We start from the raw sequence: 27343 nt of genomic DNA, 5'->3' as shown, positions 1-27343 counted from the left end.
GAAGTACTGAACCCCTGCCTGGTGAACGCAGCGCGACGTGGGAGGCTGACACCTGTACAGTACGCTAGTGGAACCCTCATAAGAACTGTGAGTAAAAACTTGGATGACTCCACCGCACTGCCTCCGTCCATTCTTTGATCTGCGCCACCGTTCCCTCCCTGCACTACAATGCCCAGTGCGACCCACACCACTTTACACTGCCCTGGAGCTAGCTCTACCTGTGGAGAGCCACACCATCCCTGCTGCCGTAACACCCGCTCCAGAGGACTGCTCCGCAGCGGCGGCTCCCTTTAGCCGCATTCCACAGGTGGAGTCACAAACTTTCCAAATCCCCTATAAATTCCCCCTTTTTATTGACCGCCCTGGGTCACGGACCGGGCCAGCCACCGTGATATCCCCCACCAGCATCCATAGGCCCGGCTGTCGAGTATCCCCACGGCCCAGGGGGCGCGTCAGACTTGGCGTCACGAACAGGATTCCGTGCCCGTTGCCACTGGGTACTGTGCGCCTTAGAAGACTGTGATACTCACTGTGGTGAAGGTTTCCCCCATTCCCGAGATTTCCCGCCATTGTCCGCCATTTTCCTGTCGCCGCGCGGGAAGAAGAGGGGCGTAACCGCGGGAATCGGAGGGGCATAACCGCTGGAAGCGCGCGAAGCCCAGGACACGCCCCGCCTCTGACGTCGAACCAGGAAGCGTCAGGTCCTGGAAGGAGCCCAGAGGACGCTCTGACGTCAGACGCGAGTGACGCAAGGTCCTGTAAGAAGACCGTCGCCCGCGGAGCTGCAGCCTACCAGATGAGAAGGGAAGAAGGTAGGCTCCAGTTCACTAGGGGGGCGCAACCAGGGCCGACGACCAGCAAGCCGCCAGAGCACCGGTTAACGCTCCTGATGCTCAACTTGCGCCCGGCGCTGCACAGGCCGGAGCGGCCGCCCCACCAGCAGGGGTCGTGGCTCCAGTGATACCCATGGCCTGCCGTATGTCCACAGGGTGGTGGAGGAGAGCAAACCCTCGCCACCTAGAGCAGATGACCCAGCTGGGCCAGCATATTGTGGACAGGTGCTTCCGGTTGCACCATTATTGAACTGCTGAACATTTGGTGTGCATAATTACCCGTCAGGGTATATAGAGTCCAGGCTGGGGACAGTGAACGGCCAGAAACTTACATTATAAATAGTTCAGCACTTCTTAAAGTGCACCCTATTGGCTTTATATTAGTAACCATGACCACAGAACAAAAACCCATTTGGCGTGGCGGAAGCCGTGGTCCAACTCCAGGATCACCTATGCCCTGCAGCCACGCCCAGGGTCTACGTTGAGGGTTTGCGGACGGGTCCCTCATGCTGCCACTTGTTGCACCTGTTTAAAAGTAAATGGACACCCGGTTACAGCATGAACTGTAACCTATTATAAGAAAAGTTATGAAAAAGAAAAAGTGCTCTTAAAATGTTTTGATACTTGTAACGTTAAAGTGATGTGCCTCCCATAAAGGGAAGATAGTTTTGTAGTCTTATATGCGAATGCATTCTTAAAAATTTTGCATGTCAATTTACCCTGTTTTACTCTGTTCCAGCCTGCGGACGTGCTGTGTTTTACCATTGGGGAGTGTGGCGCCCCTGAGGGTTCAGTCGCCACAGAGGTACTGCACCTCACCCAGAGGTGTGGTGTCTCCTTCTCTCAGGTAAGGAAGGAGTGCTGCCCGGAACCCAACACCTGCATCCAACACTACACTGCTCCAGGCCGGCTGGAAGGGCAAGACGCAATGTATGTTTCTGCTGAGCTCTGTCCCTGGCTGGAGTGGGGGGAACCAAAGGTAGGGGGAACCAGTAGTGGGTGTGGGTGGAGGAAGTAGTTAGGGGGAGCACTTTGGTAGGAGATATAAATAAGGAAGCCATCTTAGGGTGGCAGAGGACAGTAGTGAGAGGACAGTTCAGAAGAACAGTCCGGGAGCAGAGTCTCGGTAGGAGCTCTGCTCCACAAGTAGGGCCCAGTGTCAGAGGCCCAGGAGGGGAGCAGGGAGTAGGCTCCGTTCTAAGAAGGGATCCTAGGGGGTACGGCGAGTGCAGGAAGGCACCCGTACGCCCCGCATCTGTCAGGAGACAGAGGGATCGTAGGCCGCAGGAAGGGGACCGGCCCCTGGCCCAGCCGTGTACGAGTCCCGGCTGGAAAAACTTGAGGCTCCTGGCTTTAAAGTAGTCAGTTGCCGAAGCCTCATTCTAATCCCCAGGAGGGTCAAGCAGGTCCGGGATCCGACGCACAGGAGGGACTTCAGAGCACCCGAGCGGGATTGAGAGTGGGAAGCTGGAGGGAGAAAGACCCAGCGTGAAGACGGTCTAGCTAGGAACCCAAGAAAGTGGGGTTCTGTCAGGTACTCCTGATCTACCTGAGGAAGTACTGAACCCCTGCCTGGTGAACGCAGCGCGATGTGGGAGGCTGACACCTGTACAGTATGCTAGTGGAACCCTCATAGGAACTGTGAGTAAAAACTTGGATGACTGCACCGCACTGCCTCCGTCTATTCTTTGATCTGCGCCACCGTTCCCTCCCTGCACTGCAATGCCCAGTGTGACCCACACCACTTTACACTGCCCTGGAGCTAGCTCTACCTGTGGAGAGCCACACCATCCCTGCTGCCGTAACACCCGCTCCAGAGGACTGCTCCGCAGCGGCGGCTCCCTTTAGCCGCATTCCACAGGTGGCGTCATGAACTTTCCAAATCCCCTATAAATTCCCCCTTTTTATTGACCGCCCTGGGTCACGGACCGGGCCAGCCACCGTGATATCCCCCACCAGCATCCATAGGCCCGGCTGCCGAGTACCCGCACGGCCCAGGGGGCGCGTCAATCACGTGCGCACAGCTCCTGTGCGCGCAAAATTGCCTGTACGTATCCATATGTGCAAGGTCGGTAAGTACCTACCAAATTGGACGTATGGATATGTCCAAGGTCGTGAATGGATTAAACCTATGAGAGAATAAGAATGAAATAGTTACTTCAAGAGGCTAGAATCAGTGACAATTGACTTCCAGTCTTGGATTAAAGGGGTACTCAGGTAATAGGAGATTATCACCTATCCTATGTAAGGATTTGACTTCTTGGACTTTCATTGATGACAAGAATGAGTTTTTGTGTTCTCTGTTTGAATGAAGGGGGTAATGCCACTCCATTTACTAATGGAGATGTGCTTCAGCTCTCTCCTACAGTTCTACACAGACTAAAAGGGGCTGCAGCACTCAAGTGCAACTGTATCTCTATATAAACTAGGGAAGTGGGACCCTTTTCTGGTTATTGGTATGAGTCTCAATGGTTGGACTCTCACGGAACTAGAAGTAAAGGCCCACATACACATTTGACTAATGTGAGCTGAACCCACCAGTACCAATGGGTTCTGTCGACAGGCTAATGTGTATGAGGACACCAGCCAACTTATCGTCAGGGAAGATCTCGAGCAGGAATGTCCGATTTCGAACTACTGATCAGATTGTTCTTCAGGAGATAAGCTACCAGTTGACGTGTCAGCGCTTCTGTGATATGGGAGAATGGGCTAAGATTGCTGTCAGACAAACGATTGAAAAAAGTGTAACTCGGCCGACAGTCATCTAATGTGTTTGGCTGGCCTAACACCTTTCCAGTAGATAGCTGATAATTTTGAATCACCCTTTAAAAAAGCACTCCCATCAAAAGTTTTATCCTCTTAATATATTGCAATCATCATATTACACTGTATATGGCACTGTGTACTTACAATTGCTCATTTTGCCTTTCTACTCAGCTAATTCTTCTATTTTCCATTAGATGTACAACGTCACATGATTAAAAACTGACTTGCAGAATCCTTCTAGGCTCTATGTAAAAACAGGAAGTTAATTTTCCTTGCATGGCTCATAAGTCCCTAGCAGGGACAAGAAGTGAGCAGGTGGCTCAGGAGTTGGAGGGGGGAATGATAAATGCAGGGACGGACAAGAGACTTCCTGATTCTACATAGAGCTGAGAAAAGAGAAGATTTAGCTGGGTAGAAAGGCAAAATGAGCAATTATAAGTACACAGTGCTATATAATATGATGACTTCAATATAGTAGAGGATAAAAACTTTGTTGGAAGGAGTGCTTCTTTAAATTCAGAGGAGGTTTGTTTATTACAAAATTAAATGCAGAGAAACAGAAAAGAAAGGTTTCATGTGAATAAATGGTTTTAAACTTTCAATTGTTCTCATTTTGTGCTATAAGTTATAATATCATAGCAATTTATATTCTGTTGAAACTGGGCTTTTAATAGCTGTAGATATTTAAAAATGAATCCATGAATTTGTATGATATAAGTATCTGTTTGCTATTCCTTCACAGAAAACAGAAAATCATGTTTTTTGACGGATGGAAATCAGAGTGCAGAGCATAGTGAGAAAATGACACCAAAATGTGCCTCCATATCTGAGTAAGTTATTCCAGGATAATTTCCTGTTGTAGTAAGAAGAATGTGATTTTGAAAATTATGTGTTATTTTAAATATGAAAATTGTCTCTTCAGAGAGGAAGAGAAGTAGAATTCTAGTGCCAACTGTAACATCCCTGGGGGCATGCTGGCATGGTTTACCATCTCCCACCATGCAAGACCGCCAACTTACCTATCAGTCCAGGCTGTGCACTATACTCCTTTTCTTGCAGTGTGCATGTCTCTTGTGTGCTGGCTTAGGGCGGCAGCGCTGGTACTTCCTGATTCTTAAAGTTACAGTGTGCACAGTCCTAATGCGTCACCAGCCTATTGCTGTGAGTCACTGGATACTTAAACCTCCCCCACCCAGTAGGAGGTGCCTGAGCAACACTTTCTTTCAGTGTGCTCTGTGCAACTGTTAGTTACCAGGTCTGTCCTGAACCTTGTCTGTTTCCGCCACCCTGGGGGCTGAGTACCCAGGCTTGTTCCTGTATCTCGTTTCTGTGTCAGTTCCTGTCTGAACTGTGTCCTAGCCCGTTACCTGTTTGTCTCTATGTCCGATCCATCCCTTTTCCTGCAGTGTCTGAACCAGTACCTAACTCCTCCTCGTTGTCTCTGTACTTCTGTTTGTGAGTTTTGTGTCCACTCGCTACTTCATAGCAAGTACCTTGTGTGTATCTGGTTCTGCTTTTCCCGTTTCTCTGCCTCCGTATCTACCTCCTGTGTTCTAGCAATCTTCCGGTGTTTCCCAGTCTGTTCCATGTGAACAGAGCCCTGTCCTGTTTGCTCCACACCAGCGGCTCTGTTCTGCTCTGCTCCGCTTGTTCTCCGCACCAGCGGCTTTGCCCTGATCTGCTCTGCCCCGCTGTCCTCCGCACCAGCAGCTCTGCTCTGCTCTGCTCCGCTGTCCTCCACACCTGCGGCTCTGCTCTGCTCCGCTTGTCCTCCGCACCTGCGGCTCTGCTCTGCTCCGCTTGTTCTCCGCACCTTTGGCTCTGTTCCTGTATCCCAGCCTGTACTGGTCCCTATCCAGCCTGTTTTCCTACCTGCCAGTACCCACCCGCCAGTCTGCATACCAGCCGTGCCTGCGAGTACCCGCCTGTCTACATACCAGCCAAACCTGCCTGTTCCTGCATTCCCTGGTGTGGATCAACAGCTGTGACCGGGGTCTGACCTGGAGTAGAACCTGGGTCACCTCCCACGTCCCTCCTCGGACCACGGAGTCGATTAAGCCGCCGTGTGTTCGTGGTCGGATCTGGCGAGGCCCCTAGTCATGCCCCTCCAGGCACTCTTCAGTTCGTGGCCCAGTGGGACCACTAACCACGCTCACGCCAGTCAGTCCGTGCTTGAGCGTAACACCACCTATAGGAAGTAGCAGTCCTAAAAGTCAATATCGACCCTTCAACGAGCATTGTTACATGACTTAGGATAATATCCAAAACCAAAATCTCAATTTGCAGACACTGTGTTTTGGGGTACTGCCCCTCATCAGTGCAAAGTGTGAAATATGGTTTGGCTGGGTGAGAGATGAAGATACATTTGTTTTACGTTATACGTTTGGTAATAGCACAAAAACTTATTAAAAAAAAGTAGGGTTTTAAAAAGAGTCAATAACACGAACATAAGCAATTAAATACACAGTGAAGCACAAAGTATAATAATCCAGAAAAAAGCAAGTCCCCACTCAGGTTTGTCATCTGTTAAAAGAAATATAGAAGGCTTCCACGTTACTAGTAGTACAAAGGCTCTGGAAAGCACTATGGCTCCTCGCCCCGCAAAAGAAATCCAGCTAATTCTGTGCTCCCAAATCCAAGTGCCCCTCTCACTTCTGAGCCCCACAGTGTGTCTAAACCACATTTAGCATCCACATATTTGGCATTTCTCTAGCGATAAAAGTCTGCCTAATTTACGGGTGCTTGTCTCCAGAAGCACGAGCTGGGCACAATGTACGGGCACTACAACTTACTGATTACTGCAACTTACTGGCAGGGGCAGGCTGGGCCGTGGGGCAGAGGGGCATATGCCCTCCGGGCCAGTTACCAAGCAGGTGATTAAGGCCGCCGGGTGGGTGGAACTGTTGTAGTTGTGCAGGCCGGCTGCATCACAGTGGAGCAGACATGCCCACAATGCTCCCTGTGTGCCGCAGTCTGCTGAGGTGGAAGGAGGTGGAAGGAGCTCCTGGCTGCATCTCCTTCCTGCTGGAGAGGAGCCTGTGGGCAGTACAGACAGTAGCCATCTATTCTGTAAGTAGGAGTTGTGCGGTGAGGAGGTGGACACTGCTGCTCACCTCCTCATAAGTCCTGGGCCGGGTTCTGTATTGTGTCAGCGGCCAGCCAATCTTTTGATGCTCACTGAGATTTATTGCAAGAGTCTGAACTTTCAGGGTCGCCCTGTCAGTGCCAGGTCATCGGCTCCAGCATCACCAGATCCGCTGGAAAGTTCAGTCTGCTGCAATAAATCTCCCTATACCTCAGAGTGAACAGAGACACTATACAGAATCCAGCACTGGACTGATCAACCCTGAATCTGTCTACTAGACATGTTACTTCATATACAGTTGAAACCAGAACTTTGCATACACTATATAAAAAGACACATATGCATGTTTTTCTCAATATCTGACGTGAAATCAGAATTATCCTTTCCCTTTTTGGGTCAATTATTATTACCATAATGTTCAATATTTGCCAAATGCCAGAATAATGAGAGCGAGAGAGAATGTTTTAACACATTTTTATTACTTACTGCAAAATCAAAAGTTTATATACACTCCCTGACAGAAGTTATGTCGCTTATCCATGTTATGTAAATGAAAGCTTATAACCTGACGTTAAATTCATCCATTGTTTTTATAAATTACTCTTTTGAAAGCTGAAACCCTCCCAAATTTGGCTTAGGTTAAGAAAATAAATTGGCATCAATGCTGAAATATTGATCATTTAATGAACACAGAATGGTCAGATTTTGGCAAGACAAAAGTTTTGTCGCCCACAGAAAGTAATGTGATATTCAAACAAATAATTATCTTAAAATACAAATATATGTGGCATAACATTGGTGAATGGAGTTGTGGTGCTATTAGAGTCATATTTAATATTTTGTGTGACTTCAATGAGCTTGAAGGACTGCATCCATGCGGTTCAACAATGATTCATACAATTTATCAATGAAGTCATCAGGAATAGTAAAGAATGCAGTCTTACATGCCTCCCAGAGGTCATCTAGATTCTTTGGTTTTGTCTTCCAAGCTTCCTCTTTCATCCTACCCCAAACATGCTCAATGACGTTCATGTCTGGTGACTGGGCTGGCCAGTCCTTGAGCACCTTGATCTTTTTTGCCTGGAGGAACTTTGTTGTAGAGAAGGATGTATGAGATGGAGCACCATCCTGCTGCAGAATTTGACCCCTTTTATGATTTGGAATGTAAGAGGTAGCTAATACTTCTTGATATTTTAGGCTATTGATATTGCCTTTCACCTTGCAAATGTTTTGCACACCCGCATACTGAATGCAACCCCAGACCATGATCTTTCCACCACCAAATGTAACTGTTTTCTGGGTGTATTATGGATCCATACGGGCTCCAGTAGGTCTCCTGCAGTATTTGCGGCGGCTGTGGTGTAATTCTACTGAAGATTCATCAGAGAAATCCACCTTCTGCCACTTTTCCAGCGTCCATCTGTTTAGCAGGCTGTGGGACTTTGCAAATGCAACACAGGTTTTTTATTTGCCTTTTGTTTAGTGCTGGCTTCAGGGCACTGATTCGACCATGGAGGCCATTTTGAGACAGAATCCGACAAACTGTTCTAGTTGACACAGGGACTTGAGGTGACCAGGCCTGTTGGAGCTCTGCTGCAGTGGAAGAGGGGCTTGCTTTGGATTTTCTAACCAGCAAACGTTCCACCTGAGCAGTTGTCTTGCGGGGTCTGCCGGACCTGGGCTTATCAAACACATCTCCAGTCTCTTCAAATCTTTTTTTAATTCTTTGTACTTGGCACTGAGACACATTAAAGGTGCCAGCCACCTCTGCAGTGGATCTAGTCTTCAGCCTCTTGATAATGTAGGCTTTGGTCGCAGGGTGGATGTTTGGCATGTTGTCAGAGCTCAAGTTGCAGTTCAAGTGAAGGTCTGGGGTGCTGGGTTTCTTTGTATACACACCCACTAATTAACCAATCATTTACTGAGCACTGGTGAGGATGTAAACTAGGATTGGGTGCATTATATGACCAGGTGACAAAACTTTTGTCTTGCCAAAATCTGACCATTCTGTGTTCATTAAATGATCAATATTTCAGCATTGATGCCAATTTATTTTCTTTACCTAAACCAAATTTGGGAGGGTTTCAGCTTTCAAAAGAGTAATTTATAAAACCAATGGATGAATTTAACGTCCGGTTATAAGCTTTTATTTACATAACATGGATAAGCGACATAACTTCTGTCAGGGAGTGTACATTTCATTAGTATTTAGTACCATTGCCCTTAAACTGAATGATTTGGGTCAAACGTTTGGGATATCCTTCCACAAGCTTTTAACAATAGTTGGTCAGAATTTGTGCCCATTTCTCCTTACAAAACTGGTGTAACTGATCCAGGTTTGTATGTTGCCTTACTCGCACCTGCCTTTTCAGCTTTGCCCTTACATTTTCAATAGGATTGAGATGAGGGCTTTGTGATGGCCACTCCAAAACATTGACTTTGCTATCCTTAAGCCACTTTGTTACCATTTTGGCATTATGCTTCGGGTCATTGTCCATTTGGAAGACCCATTTCTGCCCAAGCTTTAACTTCTTGGCTGATGCCTTGAGATGTTGCTTCAGTATTGTCACATAATCTTCTTTTCTCATGATGCCATCTATTTTGTGAAGTGCACCAGTCTCTCCTGCAGCAAAACAACCCCACAACATGATGTTGCCACTCCCGTGTTCACAGTTGGGATGGTGTTCTTAGGCTTCCAAGCTTCTCCCTTTTTCCTCCAAGCGTAACAATGGTCATTATGCCCAAAAAGTTTATCAGATCACAGGACATGTCTCCAAAATTAAGGTCTTTGTTCCTGTGTGCATTTGCAAACATTAATCTGGCTTTTTTATGTTTCTTTTGGAGTAATGGCTTCTTCCTGGCTGAGTGGCCTTTCAGCCCATGTTGATACAGTACTCGTTTCACTGTGGATATTGACACAATCTTACCAGCTTCCGCCTTCATCTTCACAAGGTCTTTTGATTTTGTTCTTGGGTTGATATGACAATGTCGGACCAAGGCACTTTCATCTCTGGGACACAGAACCCGCCTCTTTCCTGAGTGGTATGACAGCTGGACATTCCCATCTAATTTGTACTTGCGTATAATTGTTTATTGATGAACGAGGCACCTTCAGGTATCTTGAAATTGTACCCAAGGATGAGTCAGACTTGTGCAAGTCCACAATTCTCTTCCTGATATCTTGGCCAATTTCTTTAGACTTTCCCATGATGCTACACAAAGAAGCAGTACGCTTCAGGTGTGCATTAAAATACTTTCACAGGTGTGTCTCTAATTAACTCAGATGTTGCCAAAAAAAACATCAGAAGCTTCCAAACACGACATCATCATATGGGCAGTCCAGAATTGTTTAAAAGCATAATAATCTTAGTGTATGTAAACTTTTGACTTTGCAGTAAGTAATAAAAATGCCCTAAAACATTCTCTCTCTCTCTCATTATTCTGGCATTTAGCAAATATTAAAAATTATAGTAATCCTTATTGACCTAAAACAGGAAAGGTTTATTCTAATTTCATGTCAGATATTGAGAAAAACATGCATATGTGTCTTTTTATAGAGTGTATGTAAACTTCTGGTTTCAACTGTATATGGCCCTGTATATATAGTACTGTATATACTGTAATACGTATGTCCTGTAGCCAGATGCAGGATTGATCAATCCAGTGCATATAGCATTTTATATTTGTGCACATAGTATACTGTGTGTAGTATACAGGATGATACATAACTGGTGTATGATACACTGTGACTACAGACATCACATGTTATACACTATACACACTGTCACATAAATATGTACATATGTGTATATATACAACAATGTGTATACTGTGTAACATCTGATATGTGCATAACAGTGAATGATATGCCAGTCAGATATAATACTGTATGCGGTATACTACGAGTACAGACATCAGATGTTATATACAGGCTAGTATGTGATGATATGTATTGTACTATGAGTACAGACATCAGATATTACAGTATCACATATTATCTCCTATTTAACATTGATGTCTGTTGTCATGCTATAATACATACCGTCATATATTCTGAATACAGAATGTGCTATACTTTGTGCACAAACATCCTATATACAGCATAATAAGAGACTCATATATCATATACTTTTACCCTTTTCATATTGTGAAGTTCAAATGTGACTTGCTTCAGCGAGTAGGTTTAAAAAACACAAAGAAAAAAAGAGATATTCCTAGGTAACTACAAGTGCTTCTCACTAAATTAGAATATCATCAATAAGTTAATTTATTTCAGTTCTTCAATACAAAAAGTGAAACTCATTATATAGAGTCATTACAAACAGAGTGATCTCTTTCAAGTGTTTATTTCTGTTAATGTTGATGATTATGGCTTACAGCCAATGAAAACACAAAAGTCATTATCTCAGTGAATTAGAATAATTAACAAAAACACCTGCAAAGGCTTCCTTCGCGTTTAAAAAGGTCCCTTAGTCTGTTTCAGTAGGCTCCACAATCATGGGGAAGACTGCTGACTTGACAGATGTCCAGAAGGCAGTCATTGACACACTCCACAAGGAGGGTAAGCTACAAAAGGTCATTGGTAAAGAAGCTGGCTGTTCAGAGTGCTGTATCCAAGCATATTAATGGAAAGTTGAGTGGAAGAAAAAGTGTTGTAAAAAAAGGTGCACAAGCAACTGCAATAACCGCAGCCTTGAAAGGATTGTTAAGAAAAGGCCATTCAAAAATTTGGAAGAGAAAGGGAGAAAAAGCGCGCTATGTGAAGGACCTGATAGGTAAATGTGACGGAAACAGCCAAAAGGCCACTCACCTATTGGAGTTGTGCACCCCTGCACAACTCCGGTGTTAGTGTGAGGATGGAAGGAGCAGGCACGTCTCACCGCAAGGTACAGGTAGCTTGGCACACCGCTTCCAGGTTCCAAAATTGCAGGCCACGTGTCCGCCCACAGATCACGTGACTCAGGATCAGATGTGCATCACCACAGGTCCTGAAAGTTAGGAGAGTGCAGCCCCCAACCACAGGTCCTGAGTTGAGCAGCCAAAGGGGAATTTTATAGTGGGGGGATTTAAGAATGATTAACTAGAAGCTGCTCCTGCCGCTAACCCCCAAAGGGGGACTGAAAGTGGTCCAAATTAAATGAAATAAAAAAGCGGTCTATAGGGCGCTAAAAGAATGAACACTAGAGGTGAAAAATTTTTTAGGGCTAAAAACCACCTGAGGAAGATAGTTTACTATCGAAACGCGTTGTGGAAAGGGCTCATTAAATTTATTTTTTAGCCCTAAAAATTTTTTCACCTCTAGTGTTCCTTCTTTTAGCGCCCTATAGACCGCTTTTTTATTTTATTTAATTTGAACCATTCAAAAATTTGGGGGAGATTCACGAGGAGTGGACTGCTGCAGGAGTCATTGCTTCAAGAGCACACACAGACGTATCAATTACATGGGCTACAAGTGTCGCATTCCTTGTGTCAAGCCACTCATGACTAAGAGACAACGCCAGAAGCATCTTACCTGGACCAAGGAGAAAAAGACCTGGACTGTTGCTCAGTGGTCCAAGGTGTTGTCTTCAGATGAAAGTAAATTTTGCATTTCATTTGGAAATCAAGGCTCCAGAGTCTGGAGGAAGAGTGGAGAGGCACAGAATCCAAGCTGCTTGGGGTCTAGTGTGAAGTTTCCACAATCAGTGATGGTTTGGGGAGCCATGTCATCTGCTGGTGTAGGTCCACTGTGTTTTATCAAGACCAAAGTCAGCGCAGCTGTCTACCAGGAAATTTTAGAGCACTTCATGCTTCCCTCTGCCGACAAGCTTTTTGGAGATGGAAATTTCATTCTCCAGCAGGACTTGGCACCTGTCCACACTGCCAAAAGTACCAATACCTGGTTTAAAAACAACAGTATCACTGTGCCTGATTGGCCAGAAAACTCGCCTGGCCTTAACCCCATAGAGAATCTATGGGGTATTGTCAAGAGGAAGATGAGAGACACCAGACCCAACAATGCAGACGAGCTGAAGGCTGCTATCAAAGCAACCTGGGCTTCCATAACACCTCAGCAGTGCCACAGGCTGATCGCCTCCATGCCACGCCGCATTGATGCAGTAATTGATGCAAAAGGAGCCCCGACCCAGTACTGAGTGCCCTTACTGAATATACATTTCAGTAGGCCAACATTTCGGATTTTAAAAACATTTTTCAAGTTGTTATAAAGTATTCTAATTTACTGATATAATGACTTTTGTGTTTTTATTGGCTGTAATCCATAATCATCAACATTAACAGAAATAAACACTTCAAATAGATCACTCTGTTTGTAATGACTCTATATAATATATGAGTTTCAATTTTGTATTGAAGAATTGAAATAAATTAACTTTTTGATGATATTCTAATTTAGTGAGAAGCACTTGTAAGTAGTACCCATATGCTTATGTGTGACCTCTATTACTCCAGACATATAGTTTTCTCAGGAGTGTAGAACAGCACAACGTACCTTGCTTTACTACACCTCTAAAAACGTATACTCTGCCTAAAGCCAGTCATACTAAAGCCTAGGTGTACCACTGACTACTACAGTGTATGTCTCTGCAGAGGGCGACCTCTCAATTCATTTTCTGTGTGTTTTTTTTTGTAAACGTATACTCTATACTCGTTTGGCTGATGCTTAGATTTTAATGAGGACAACCACCTTAAAGGGAACCTGTTACCAGAAACAACTATATTAACCTGCAGATATGCGGTTAATCTGCAGGTTAGGTTAATAGCGTTATTTTGCTGCCCGGCGCCGGTGAAAATTCTGCTGCAAATCCTAATGTGTTAACAGGGAAAACGCTGCGTAAACTACTTTTGTTTTTGCCTCGCTTTTGGAATGCATTTTTCTTACGGATTTTTTCCCACTCATTAGTATGTATAAAAGCCGCTACAAGAATTGACATGAATCTGCTGCAAATCTGCAAGGAGAAAATAAGTGACGCGTGCATTCACTTTGCTGGAACAGCAAAACACTACCTATTTTCCGTGCCAAATTCATGGAAGTGATAAAGAAATAAAGCAGTTACAGTAGTGTGAGAAGGATGGAGATTTTTAATTAAGTTATGTAAGAAAAAAAGAGTAAATTATGAGATTAGCTAAACAAAAATTTAGAAGTAAAATAAAATTTAGTTTTGGACCACCCTTTTAATGAATCAGAGCCAATAAGTATAGGCTGCTGCTAATCATGGGCCACTGCTTTGTGCTTTCCTTCAGGCAAAATTTGCCAGCCAGCCCCTGCGTATTGGTCACTACAAAGAATTGGTTACTGCAATGGCAGTTTGCAATTTTCACTCAGCAAAATCCACTGCTGCTTGTTTCTGAAAAACATCCATGGAATCAAAAGCGTCACTACACCTGTAGATAAATTCCCAAAGGGAATTTCCAAAATGGGTTCACTTGAAGGGGAATTCTGCTCTTCTAGTACTTGGGTGCTCTGTATATGGTGTTAGCATACTGTTCTAACAAAATCTGCACTCCAGGAGGCAAATAGCTCTTCATCCCTCCCGAGTCTTGCCGCATGGCTAAGCAGTAATATGTGCCCCATGGTCCCCAATGATAATCCGCATGTGCTGTGCACATGCTGCGGAAATTTCAGCTGCGCATTATCATTGCGGAAAAATACGTCCATTAATTTTGCGGACACGCAGCGTAATTGCCACCATTGACTTGCATTGAAACGCTCAATATTCGTGTCAGCACATTTGCACACATGCATATTAAGCAATTCTATGTGCGGATGGTACCCGGGTTTGGATAAGAGGAGACTCTCCTCCAGACCCAGGTACCATATTACCTGTTAAAAATTTAAAATAAAAAATAAAGATTATACTTCCTTCTGATGGCCCCCGGTCTCCTCAGCGATGCGTCCGGTCTGTTTTATGGGTTGCGGTGGTGTGAGGACCTGCCATGACGTAATTCAGTCATGTGACAGGTCACGTGACCTGTCACATGACTCAATTACGTCATCGCAGGTCCTTCACATCACCGCGACCCATACAACAGACCAGACGGAGCGGAGAAAATACCGGGGGACATCGAAAAGGTAAATATAATCTTTATTTTTTACCATTTTTATTCTTTTTTTTTAACTATTACTTGGTCACACTATAGAAATCCATGCCGGTTGCATGGATTTATATAGTGTGACCGAGTTGTTAAGCACTTTTCCAAGTGATGCTAAAATCGCTTGGAAAAGCGTTTGATAACCCGCATGCAGAAATGCATGCAAAAACGCTTGACAAACGCTCCTACCTGGCAGGAAAAACGCATGTAAAATCCGCATGCGTTTTTTCTGCCAGGGAGAAGCGGAAAAAATATGCAGCATTTCTGCATCGTGGGCACTTAGCCTTAGATGAATTCATTGAGAGGTGTAGTTTATAAAATGATGTCACTTATGGGGGGTTCTGCTGTTCCAGCACCTCAGGGGCTCTGTCAATGTGTCATGGCACCCACAAACCATTCCAGCAAAATCTGCACTTCAAAATGGCACTTCTTCCCTTGTGAGCTTTGCACTGTGTCTCAGTAGTAGTTTTCGTCAACATATGGGGTATCAGCATACTCAGGAGAAATTGCATAGCAAACTTTAGGGTCCATTTTCTCCTGATATTCTTGTAAAAATGAAAAGATTTGGGACTAAAACAACATTTTTGTGGGAAAAATATATATTTTTTTCATTTTCACAGATCAACGTTGTAAAATTCTGTGAAACATCTGTGGGGCTCACAACACATCTATATAAATTGCTTGAGGGGTCTAATTTCCAAAATGGTGTCACTTGTGGGGGGGTTTCCTCTGTTTAGGCACATGAGGGGCTCTCTAAACACGACATGAAACCCAAAGACCATTCCATCAAAGTCTGCATCCCAAAATGTCACTGCTTTTCCGAGCCCTGCCATGCGCCCAAGCAGTAGTTTAAGCCATCATATGGGGGTATCTGCATTCTCACAGATTGCACAACAAATTTTGGGTTCCATTTTCTTATGTTACCCTTGTGAAAATAAAAAAATTGGGGCTAAAAGAATATTTTTGTGAGAAAATGTCATTTTTTTTATTTTTACGGCTCTACGTTATGAAATTCTGTGAATCACCTGGGGGTTCAAGGTGCTCACCACACATCTAGATAACATTACATTATCTGAGGGGTCTTGTTTCCAAAATGGGGTTACTTGTAGGGTGTTTCCACTGTTTAGTCCGAGGTGGGAGAGTGGGTGAAAACCCTGCAGCACCTCCTGTTCGCCTATAGAGAGGTGCCGCAAGATTTTACCGGGTTTTCTGCTTGTGAATTGTTCTACGGCCAAAAAGTGCAATGGCCGTTGGAGTTAGTACGAGAGAGTTGGGAGGGCACTTTCCCCACAGAAGAGGTTCCCACTCTGGAGTATGTCCCACTCTGGAGTATGTGAAAAAATGAAGTACCTCATGGCCCTAGCCCATGGGAATTTAGAAGTAGCTCTGGAAAAGCAACAACGGTATAACAACTGTGTTGCCAGACTCCGAGAATTTACCTGTGGACAGAAGGTTCTTGTACTAGTACCAGTACGTAAAAACAAGCTGCAAGCCATGTGGGCTGGTCTATTCACCATCACCAGGAAATGCGGGGAGACTGACTACACCGTAGCCCTGGATCGATCAGGTGTACGTGAACAGACCTATCATGTCAACAGGCTAAAAGCTTATGAGGAAAAGTAAGCTGCCAATTTAGCAGTTTGCTGTCCCCCTTAGATGGCCCAGATATGGACCAGATCCCCAACTTATTAGTGGAATCCAAAATGGGAATGGGGGTAACAGATGTCCCATTAGGAGAGCGGCTTGATCCATCACAGAGGGATCAGTTAACAAAACTGCTTGGAACATATGGCTCGCTGTTCACAAATCGGCCTGGTCGAACACCCCTGGTCCAGCATCATGCCAATACTGGGATACCCACTCCCCTCAGACAACCCGCCTACCGGGTGACACCTCCAGTGTTGGCAATGATGAAGGCCGAGGTGGATGACATGTTGAATATGGGGGTCATAGATCCATCCCATAGCCCATGGGCAGCCAGTGTAGTGTCGGTGCCCAAGAAAGACAAGAATACTTGCTTCTGTGTGGACTATAGGTGACTCAATGAGGTCACCGTTACAAGCGCCTTCCCCATGCCTCTGGTGGATGAACTACAAGATAGATTAGGAAGATCTAGATTCATATCTACCATCGATCTGAGCAACAGATACTGGCAGATCTCACTCACAAAATAGGCTCAAGAGAAGTCTGCTTTCATCACCCCTTTTGGCCTTTATGAATTTACCAGCATGCCATTTGTGATGAAGAATGACCCGGCTACCTTCCAAAGGATGGTGCACCAGTTACTAAAGTCATGTCAGGGGTATGCCCAGGCCTACTTGGATGACATTGCAATCTTCAGCGACACCTGGGAAGAGCATCTTGTCACGGGTGTGTCAGAGGTGACAGATGGTCGCCCTGCAGTGGTTTGCAGGAGATCTCCACGTTTGGCAATGCAGACAGCTGCCTAGATAGGAGGGTGTAATCTGGGTGTATATATATCTGGTGTGTCTAGGTGGGCATCGCCGGTTATACTAATTTCTACTTGGAACTTTGCTGAAGCAGCATCACGTTATCTCTGGAGTCTTGAGGCCGTGTGCCCTGTTGGAGTTCTTCTAAAGCTGAGTTGTTGTTCCCCTGTGTTGTCTTCCCCTTTCTGTCTTTAGAGTGCTAGCGGAGGTTGACTAGTGCTTATCTCCTTCCACCCCCAGCTATAGCCTTACGCCAGGGATAGTAGGACGAGGCACGTGATCGGCGACAGCTACGGAGGCTGTATAGGGACGTTAGGGGGAGACAGGGTGATGCTAGTCCGGATTAGGAGGTCACCTCTTCCCCCTTCCCCTAGTGTCTGGGCTCCCTTTCCCCTCTGTGTTGCACTCACACCTGGCGTGACTCTCTGTGTTGCACTCACACTTGGCATGACACATCTTCAGCACGTGTCCCAGGTGTTGCAGAGGGTAACCAAAGCCCAGCTTACAATCCAACCAGACAAGTGCCAGATGGGGAAGGCCGAGGTATTATACATGGGACATAGGGTGGGAAGTGGGTGCATTCATCCCGAACCCGCAAAAGTAGAAGCCATTACCCATTGGCCTTACCCAGCCAACCAAAAACAAGTCCGCGCATTCCTAGGGACCGCAAACTATTATCGAAAATTTATCCCCAATTACAGCACAGTAGAAAAACCCCTCACTGACCTTACCACCAAAAGATATGCCCGAAATCTCATCTGGACCCCAGAATGCGAGTCTGCATTCCTCCAGTTAAAAACCTAGTGAGCCCAAAGCCCAGTCCTGACTGCTCCTGACTTCCATTGCCGGTTTATTGTCCAAACAGATGTATCAGATACCGGATTGGGAGCAGTACTCAGTCAAATGGGGGACAATGGTCAGGAACACACGATAGCCTATGTCTCTCGAAAGCTGTTGGACCGGGAGAGGGCATATGCCACAATAGAAAAAGAATGCTTTGCCATAGTCTGGACTCTCAAAAATTGTAGCCATACCTCTATGGCAAGGAATTCATGGTCATAACCGACCACAATCCTTTAAGTTGGCTAAATCAGACTTCTGGGGACAATGGACGTTTACTCAGATGGAGTCTGGCCCTACAGTCCTATAATTTCTCAGTCTCCCATAAAAAGGGCAAAGATCATGGACATGCCGATGGACTGTCCAGACAAATTGAAAATGATGCTCGGAAACCTATCACGTGTGGCAGCCCCATCAACAGCGACCCACTACAGGATCCAGCAGTCTCTGGGGCTAATTAAGAAGGGGGAGAAATGTTTCTTCTTAATTATACACAGCTTTTCTTCTTAATTATGCCAGACATACATACCATATTTTTATGTTGACTTTTGAACTTGTGTTCTTCTTTGGTTGGTCAACACAGACTATTGTTTGAATAATCCTGAGTGTTGATCACTTGAGTTGATATTTGGTAATTGATGAATGGCTGTCATCTACAACATATTGTCTGCCAGTTTTGCAATACAGTGACTCAGGGTTGTTGAACAATAGATGTTTGCTAGATAAGTTAAATACTATTGTAGGATAGTTTCCAGTCAACATTAGGAGATGAGCTGTGGCTACTTGAGCATTGCAAATTAATTCATGATCCCTGACCCTTGATCTGTGAATGATGGCTTGAAAGGACAAATGTGAACTATAAAAAGGGGTTCTCTGCATCTGTTCTGAGAAGCACTACAGGATGACAGCCTAAGGGACCACAGTCCAGGTTGGAAAAATACAGAACTGCTCCATTGACCATTACTGAACCCTCAGAGATGATTTGAAGAATCCAGGTTGGGATAATCAGGTCACTTCCTGACCACATACAGTACAGACCAAAAGTTTGGCACACCTTCTCATTTAAAGATTTTTCTATTTTTTCTTGACTATGAAAATTGTACCTTCACACTGAAGTAATCAAAACTATGAATTAACACATGTGTGTAGCATCGGCGTCTCTGCCCCCTGCCAGGCAGAGACGCCGTCCCTCTCACCTCCTCGCTCCCCGCGCGGCGTCCTCCAGCGCTCCTCTTCCTGCTGCTGTCGGCGTGCGCTGCTTCCCGGGCACTGTGCTTAGGGCACGCGCGCTCCCTCTCTCATAAACGGGCCGCGTGCGCCGTCCTAAGGAGTCCCCGTCCAATAGCCGGAGGACCTACCATATATAAGGCACCTCCTCCAAAATGGAGGTGCCCGAGCAATAGTTGATGCACAGTATACTTACCTCTGCTTCAGCCCTCAGGTCCAGTTGCGAGCCTGACTACTGTTCCAGTCCGCCAGCCTGACTACTCTCTAGCCCGACAGTCTGTCTTCCGTTCAACCCGCCAGTCTGTCTATGGGCAAGTCCGCCTGCTTACCAGGAAGCACCTGCCAGTTACCTGCCTGCTACCTGCCGTGCCTGCTAGCCTGCTCACCTGGGAGCACTCGCCTGTTATCTGCCTGCTACCTGCCGTGCCTGCTAGCCCGCTCACCTGGGAGCACTCGCCTGTTACCTGCTTGTTACCTGCTAGCCTACCTGGAGGCTCGGACGTCACTTGCCGTGACCACTTGATAGCCTACCTGGAGGCTTCTGCTGTCACTTGCCGTGACCACCTGATAGCCTACCTGGAGGCTCCTGCTGTCACTTGCTGCGACCACCTGTCTGCTAACCTAGAAACTTCAGCCTGCTCTGCCGTCACGTGCCGTGACCACCTGTCAGCTAACCCAGAGACTTCTGCCTGCTTGTTGTGCCCATCCACTATACCGGTCAGTCCCAGTCATCTGACCCATGGGAGCCACCTGCTCTCTGACAAGGTCGTCCCCAGAGTAGCACTTGGTCCCTCTGCTCGGTCCCTCCCTGGTCATGGAGTCGTTAGCCGCCGTACGACCAGGGTCGGTCTGAGTTGATACTTAGTTACGCCCCTCTGGGTCCCTCCTTGCACCGTGGCACAGAGGTTCCACTACCCGGATCCGTAACAGTTTGCTCGGGCCATGGAACCCGGTGGTCCCCAGATCTCCGATCTGCACCAGGAAGTCTTACGTCAGAGAGCTCAACAGGAATCGGTCCTGTCCTTTCTACGGTCTGTTAACTCTCGCTTAGGCGCATTGTCTGACTCGTCTGTGTCTATCTCCGGTCCAGTGGTGCCTGTTCCTGCGGCTCCGCAATCCAGTCCCATTATGGCACCCGGCTATGGACCTCGGCTCCTGGCACCTCCACGTTTTGCTGGCGACCCCGCTTTAGCCCGGGGTTTCATAAACCAGTGCACCCTGCACTTTGAACTCTTGGCATACCAGTTCATCTCCGACTGGGCCAAGGTGGCCTTCATCATGTCCCATCTCACTGGGGAGGCACTGGCATGGCTAAATCCCCTGTGGGAAAGAGGGGATCCCCTGGTGTCCGACCTGTCGTCTTTCCTCGCTGCTTTCCGGAAAGTCTTCGATGAACCAGGACGGAAAACCTCTTCTGCCTCCTCTCTGCTACGTCTCCGCCAAGAGAGTCTCACTATGAGCCAATATGCCATACGGTTCTGTACTCTCGCTTCTAAGCTTGCCTGGGAGAATGAGGCTCTGGTGTCTGTCTTCTGGGAGGGTCTTTCCAGTCGGATTAAGGACGAGTTAGCCGGTCGGGACATTCCTACCACCCTGGATGACCTGGTGTCACTAGCTACCCGGATCAACATCCGGTTCCAAGAACGTACCAAAGAGACTACTCGGGAGAGAAAGTTTTCCCGCCTTGCTCCTACTTTCCAGAGACCTGCCTCTCAACCAGTCACTCCCCGGGCGCACTCGCCCGAACCTATGCAGATCGACCAGACCAAGATGGTCAAATCTCGCCAAGAGTCTCGCCGAGCCGAGGGAAGCTGTTTCTAATGTGGCAGTAAGGAGCACTTCATCCGTTCCTGCCCTGAGAAGCCGGGAAATGCCAGTGTCTAAGACCGCTCGGAGAGGTCGTACTAGGCAAAAGTAAGCCCTCCCCAACCCTGACTTTGTCCGTCTCTATCTCCTGGGGTGAAAACCGTCACTTTGAAATTGCTCACCTGGATTCTGGAGCTGCTGGAAACCTCATTTCCCAGTCCCTGGTAGAGAGATACCGGATTCCCACCAAACCTCTGGCTGAACCATTGTCCGTCGCCTCAGTGGATGGAAGACTCCTTTCGGTGACCATCCTGCTCGTCACTGAACCCATAACCCTGCAAGTGGGAATGCTGCACTCTGAGAAAATCTTCTTCCATGTGCTACCGGACTCACCCACTCCCTATTGCTAGGTCTACCCTGGCTCCAGACACATGAACCCGTGCTGAACTGGCAATCCGGTGAAGTACTCCGGTGGGGTCAGGACTGCCACAGGACCTGCCTGGTTCCGGTTCGCCCGGCTCGTCCACCACCTACCCCAGCTAATTTACCCGGTCTTCCGGCTCCTTACTTGTCCTATGCGGATGTCTTCGGTAAAAAGGAAGCAGAGACACTGCCACCCCATAGGCCATATGATTGCCCGATCGACCTGGTACCTGGCGCCACTCCACCCCATGGGCGTATTTATCCGATGGCGGTGGCCGAAACCTGGGCCTTGTCTGAAAACATTGAGGAGAATCTGGCTAGGGGATTCATCCGGAAATCTACCTCCCCGGCTGGAGCCGGATTCTTCTTTGTCAAGAAGAAGGATGGCTCGCTACGCCCCTGTATTGATTATAGAGGACTCAATCAGATCGCGGTAAAAAACAAATACCCCCTGCCGCTCATCTCTGAGTTGTTTGATCGCCTTAAGGGCGCCAGGATCTTTTCCAAGTTGGATCTACGTGGAGCGTATAACCTGGTCCATATCCGTCAAGGAGACGAGTGGAAGACGGCATTCAATACCCGGGACGGTCACTATGAATACCGTGTGATGCCCTTCGGTCTCTGCAATGCTCCCGCCGTCTTCTAAGAATTGGTCAATGACATCTTCCGTGATCTTCTCTACTCCTGCGTGGTGGTATACTTGGATGATATCTTGGTCTTCTCTCCGGATCTTCCCATACACCGGAGGGATGTTCATCAGGTCCTGCTTAGGCTCAGGCAGAACCACCTCTATGCAAAATACAAGAAGTGCCTCTTCGAGCAGACCTCTCTTCCATTTCTGGGCTATGTCATCTCCCAGACAGGCTTACGAATGGATCCTGAGAAGCTCTCTGCTGTCCTAAAGTGGCCCCGTCCGGAGGGGTTGAAGGCGATTCAGCGATTCCTGGGCTTCGCCAACTACTATCGTCTCTTCATTCCGCACTTCTCTTCCCGGACTGCTCCCATACCTGCGCTCACCTGTAAGGGAGCAAATCCCAAGGTATGGTCGTCCGAAGCTGAGGAGGCCTTCCTTTCCTTAAAGCAAGCCTTCTCCTCTGCCCCAGTACTGCACCATCCAGACTGCAACAAACAGTTCCTCCTGGAGGTTGATGCTTCCTCCTCCGGAGCCGGAGCGGTGCTCACCCAAAAATCTTCATCCGGGAGAATGGTAACCTGCGGCTTCTTCTCCAAACTCTTCTCCTCGTCTGAGCGCAACCACTCCATTGGAGACCGAGAATTGTTAGCCATCAAGTTGGCACTGGAGGAGTGGCGTTACCTGCTTGAAGGGGCTCTATACCCGGTGATCATCTATACGGATCCCAAAAATCTGGCATATCTCCAAAATGCCCAAAGACTCAATCCGTGTCAGACCCGTTGGTCTTTGTTCTTCGCCCGCTTCGACTTCGTCCTACATTTCCGCCCGGCGGACAAGAATGTCAAAGCCGACGCCTTGTCCCGATCCTTCCTGTCCTCCGATCAAGAGGAGGAGCCTATGCACATCATCGACCCCTCCAAGGTGATGAATGTGGCCCCCTTGGATCTGACTCGTCTTCCACCCGGTAAGACGTTTGTAGCAGTACCAGATCGTAACAAGGTTCTTCACTGGTGTCATTCATCTAAACTAGCCGGCCATGCTGGCCAGAAAAAGACCTTCCTGCTCATTACCCAGCATTACTGGTGGCCTACCCTGCACAAGGATGTGGTAGACTTCGTCTCAGCCTGTTCGTCTTGTGCCCGCAACAAAGTTCCTAGAAATCTACCAGCCGGTCATCTCCTACCTCTTCCCGTACCTGATGCCCCGTGGCAACACATTGCTATGGACTTTATTACAGATCTCCCTGTCTCTGCCGGTTGTACAGTCATTTGGGTGGTCGCCGACCACTTTTCTAAAATGGCCCACTTCATCCCTCTGCCTGGTCTTCCGTCTGCATCAGAGCTAGCTAAGGACTTCTTCCTTCATATCTTCCGTCTCCATGGTCTACCCCTCCACATCGTGTCGGATCGAGGGGTTCAGTTCACCTCACGTTTCTGGAGAGCTACGTGTAAGCTGCTGGATGTCACCCTGGATTTCTCCTCCGCTTACCATCCACAGTCCATTTGTCAAGTGGAGCGGATCAACCAGATCCTTACTGGCTACCTCCGGCACTTTGTTAATGCTCACCATACTAATTGGGTGGACCTCCTACCATAGGCCGAATTCTCCTACAACAACCATGAGAGCGAATCGACTTCCAAGTCCCCGTTCTTTATAGTCTATGGTCAACATCCCCGGATTCCGTTTCCCGTCTCCCCTTCTGTGGACAACCCTGCCACGGAGTCTCTGGTCAGCGAATTTTCCACCATTTGGGAGAATACTAGGTCCGCACTTCTTCAGTCCTCTGAGCGGATGAAGAGATTTGCTGACAAAAGACGTCTGGATCCACCTCAATTCCGTCCGGTAGACAAGGTTTGGCTCTCCTCCAAACATGTTTGGCTCAAAATACCCTCCTACAATTTGGGTCCTCGGTTCATCGGTCCATTTGAAGTCCTTAAACAAATCAATCCAGTGGCCTAAAAGTTAAAGCTTCCAGCCGCCTTATGGATTCCCAACTCCTTCCACGTATCTCTCCTCAAACCAGTTGTCTTTAATTCTTTTTCCAACAATCCAGGTACTTCCCCTGCCCCGGTTTCCGCTGAGGACATTTTTGAGGTTGAGATTATTCTGGACACCAAGAGGGTAAGAGAAAAAAACTTTTTTCTGGTGGATTGGAAGGGGTTTGGCCCAGAGGAGAGAACTTGGGAACCCAAGGAGGACATCCACGCCCTGCTTCTCCTTGAAAGATTTCTTTCTGGCCTAAAAAAGAGGGGGCGTAAGGAGGGGGTACTGTAGCATCGGCGTCTCTGCCCCCTGCCAGGCAGAGACGCCATCCCTCTCACCTCCTCGCTCCCCGCGCGGCGTCCTCCAGCGCTCCTCTTTCTGCTGCTGCTGTTGGCGCACGCTGCTTCCCGGGTACTGTGCATAGGGCGCGCGCTCTCCCTCTCTCTTAAAGGGGCCGCGCGCGCCGTCCTAAGGAGTCCCCGGACAATTGCCGGAGGATCTCCCATATATAAGGCACCTCCTCCAAAATGGAGGTGCCCGAGCAATAGTTGATGCACAGTATACTTACCTCTGCTTCAGCCCTCAGGTCCAGTTGCCAGCCTGACTACTGCTCCAGTCCGCCAGCCTGACTACTCTCCAGCCCGACAGTCTGTCTTCCGTTCAACCCGCCAGTCTGTCTATGGGCAAGTCCGCCTGCTTACCAGGAAGCACCTGCCAGTTACCTGCCTGCTACCTGCCGTGCCTGCTTGCCTGCTCACCTGGGAGCACTCGCCTATTATCTGCCTGCTACCTGCCGTGCCTGCTAGCCCGCTCACCTGGGAGCACTCGCCTGTTACCTGCTTGTTACCTGCTAGCCTACGTGGAGGCTCGGCCATCACTTGCCGTGACCACTTGATAGCCTACCTGGAGGCTCCTGCTGTCACTTGCCATGACCACCTGATAGCCTAACCTGGAGGCTCCTGCGGTCACTTGTCGTGACCACCTGTCTGCTAACCTAGAGACTTCAGCCTGCTCTGCCGTCACGTGCCGTGACCACCTGTCAGCTAATGCAGAGACTTCTGCCTGCTTGTTGTGCCCATCCACTATACCGGTCAGTCCCAGTCATCTGACCCGTGGGAGCCACCTGCTCTCTGACAAGGTCGTCCCCAGAGTAGCACCTGGTCCCTCTGCTGAGTCCCTCCCCGGTCACGGAGTCGTTAGCCGCCGTACGACCAGGGTCGGTCTGAGTTGATACTTAGTTACGCCCCTCTGGGTCCCTCCTTGCACCGCGGCACAGAGGTTCCACCACCCAGATCCGTAACAATGTGGAATTATATACTTAACAAAAAAGTGTGAAACAACTGAAAATATGTCTTATATTCTAGGTTCTTCAAAGTAGCCACCTTTTGCTTTGATGACTGCTTTGCACACTCTTGGCATTCTCTTGATGAAACTTGAAGAGGTAGTCACCAGAAATAGTCTTCCAACAATCTTGAAGGAGTTCCCACAGATGCTTAGCACTTGTTGGCCCTTTTGCCTTCACTCTGCGGTCCAGCTCACCCCAAACCATCTCGATTGAGTTCATGTCTGATGACTGTGGAGGCCAGGTCATCTGGCGCAGCACCCCATCACTCCCCTTCTTGGTCAAATAGCCCTTACACAGCCTGGAGGTGTGTTTGGGGTCATTGTCCTGTTAAAAAATAAATGATGGTCCAACTAAGCGCAAACCGGATGGAATAGCATGTCGCTGCAAGATGCTGTGGTAGCCATGCTGGTTCAGTATGCCTTCAATTTTGAATAAATCCCCAACAGTGTCACCAGCAAAGCACCCCCACACCATCACACCTCCTCCTCCATGCTTCACGATGGGAACCAGGCATGTAGAGTCCATCCGTTCACCTTTTCTGCGTCGCACAAAGACACGGTGGTTGGAACCAAAGATCTCAAATTTGGACTCATCAGACCAAAGCACAGATTTCCACTGGTCTAATGTCCATTCCTTGTGTTCTTTAGCCCAAACAAGTCTCTTCTGCATGTTGCCTGTCCTTAGCAGTGGTTTCCTAGCAGCTATTTTACCATGAAGGCCTGCTGCACAAAGTTTCCTCTTAACAGTTGTTGAAGAGATGTGTCTGCTGCTAGAACTCTGTGTGGCATTGACCTGGTCTCTAAACTGAGCTGCTGTTAACCTGCAATTTCTGAGGCTGGTGACTCAGATAAACTTATCCTCAGAAGCAGAGGTGACTCTTGGTCTTCCTTTCCTGGGGCGGTCCTCATGTGAGACAGTGTCTTTGAGCGGCTTGATGGTTTTTGCAACTGCACTTAGGGACACTTTCAAAGTTTGCCCAATTTTTCAGACTGACTGACCTTCATTTCTTAAAGTAATGATGGCCACTCATTTTTCTTTACTTAGCTTCTTTTTTCTTGCCATAATACAAATTCTAACAGTCTATTCAGTAGGACTATCAGCTGTGTATCCACCAGACTTCTGCACAACACAACTGATGGCCCCAACCCCATTTATAAGGCAAGAAATCCCACTTATTAAACCTGACAGGGCACACCTGTGAAGTGAAAACCATTTCCGGTGACTATCTCTTGAAGCTCATCAAGAGAATGCCAAGAGTGTGCAAAGCAGTCATCAAAGCAAAAGGTGGCTACTTTGAAGAACCTAGAATATAAGACATATTTTCAGTTGTTTCACACTTTTTTGTTAAGTATATAATTCCACATGTGTTAATTCATAGTTTTGATGCCTTCAGTGTGAATGTACAATTTTCATAGTCATGAAAATACAGAAAAATCTTTAAATGAGAAGGTGTGTCCAAACTTTTGGTCTGTACTGTATCTCACTGCCCTAAACCCAGCCAGCCAGTGGAAGGGTGAGACTCTGTAATTTGCACCAGCTTGTGTTTTTCCAGGACTGTTCTATATGTTATTGATTGCTGGTGGTACAATAAATTATTGCCACACTGTTTACCATCACCCCTGTGTTGTCTGAGTAGTGTTCTGCCCACAGTAAAAGAGATCGGGCGTTTAGTGGTGTGAGCCCTGGTCCATGCGGTCTTCCTAAAGATAACCGGACCAGTGGACAAGAGCACCCACTGACCCCCGTGTCTTCACAGTACATTTCAATGACTTCGGCATATGTATTTGAGTCCCTTTAACCCCTTCACGACCTTGGACGAATCCAGATGTCGTCATGATGACATATGGGTCACCAGATCTA

General features: G+C 47.3%; 1 protein-coding gene across 1 annotated transcript in view; it reads left to right on the top strand.

The window, feature by feature from the left end:
* Positions 1-27343, top strand: part of LOC141257813 (pecanex-like protein 2) — a 1433759-nt gene that overhangs the window by 332362 nt on the left and 1074054 nt on the right. Inside the window, exon 7 of the mRNA XM_073672817.1 lies at positions 4342-4429. Within this exon, the coding sequence (XP_073528918.1) occupies positions 4342-4429 (88 nt within the window). The remainder of the gene's footprint in view (positions 1-4341; positions 4430-27343) is intronic.

This window comes from Phyllobates terribilis, unplaced genomic scaffold (genome assembly GCF_046119375.1).
Source record: "Phyllobates terribilis strain yellow unplaced genomic scaffold, ASM4611937v1 Scaffold_3__8_contigs__length_932513732, whole genome shotgun sequence".
Taxonomy (NCBI): domain Eukaryota; kingdom Metazoa; phylum Chordata; class Amphibia; order Anura; family Dendrobatidae; genus Phyllobates; species Phyllobates terribilis.
This window is presented reverse-complemented; position numbering and strand designations above follow the sequence as displayed.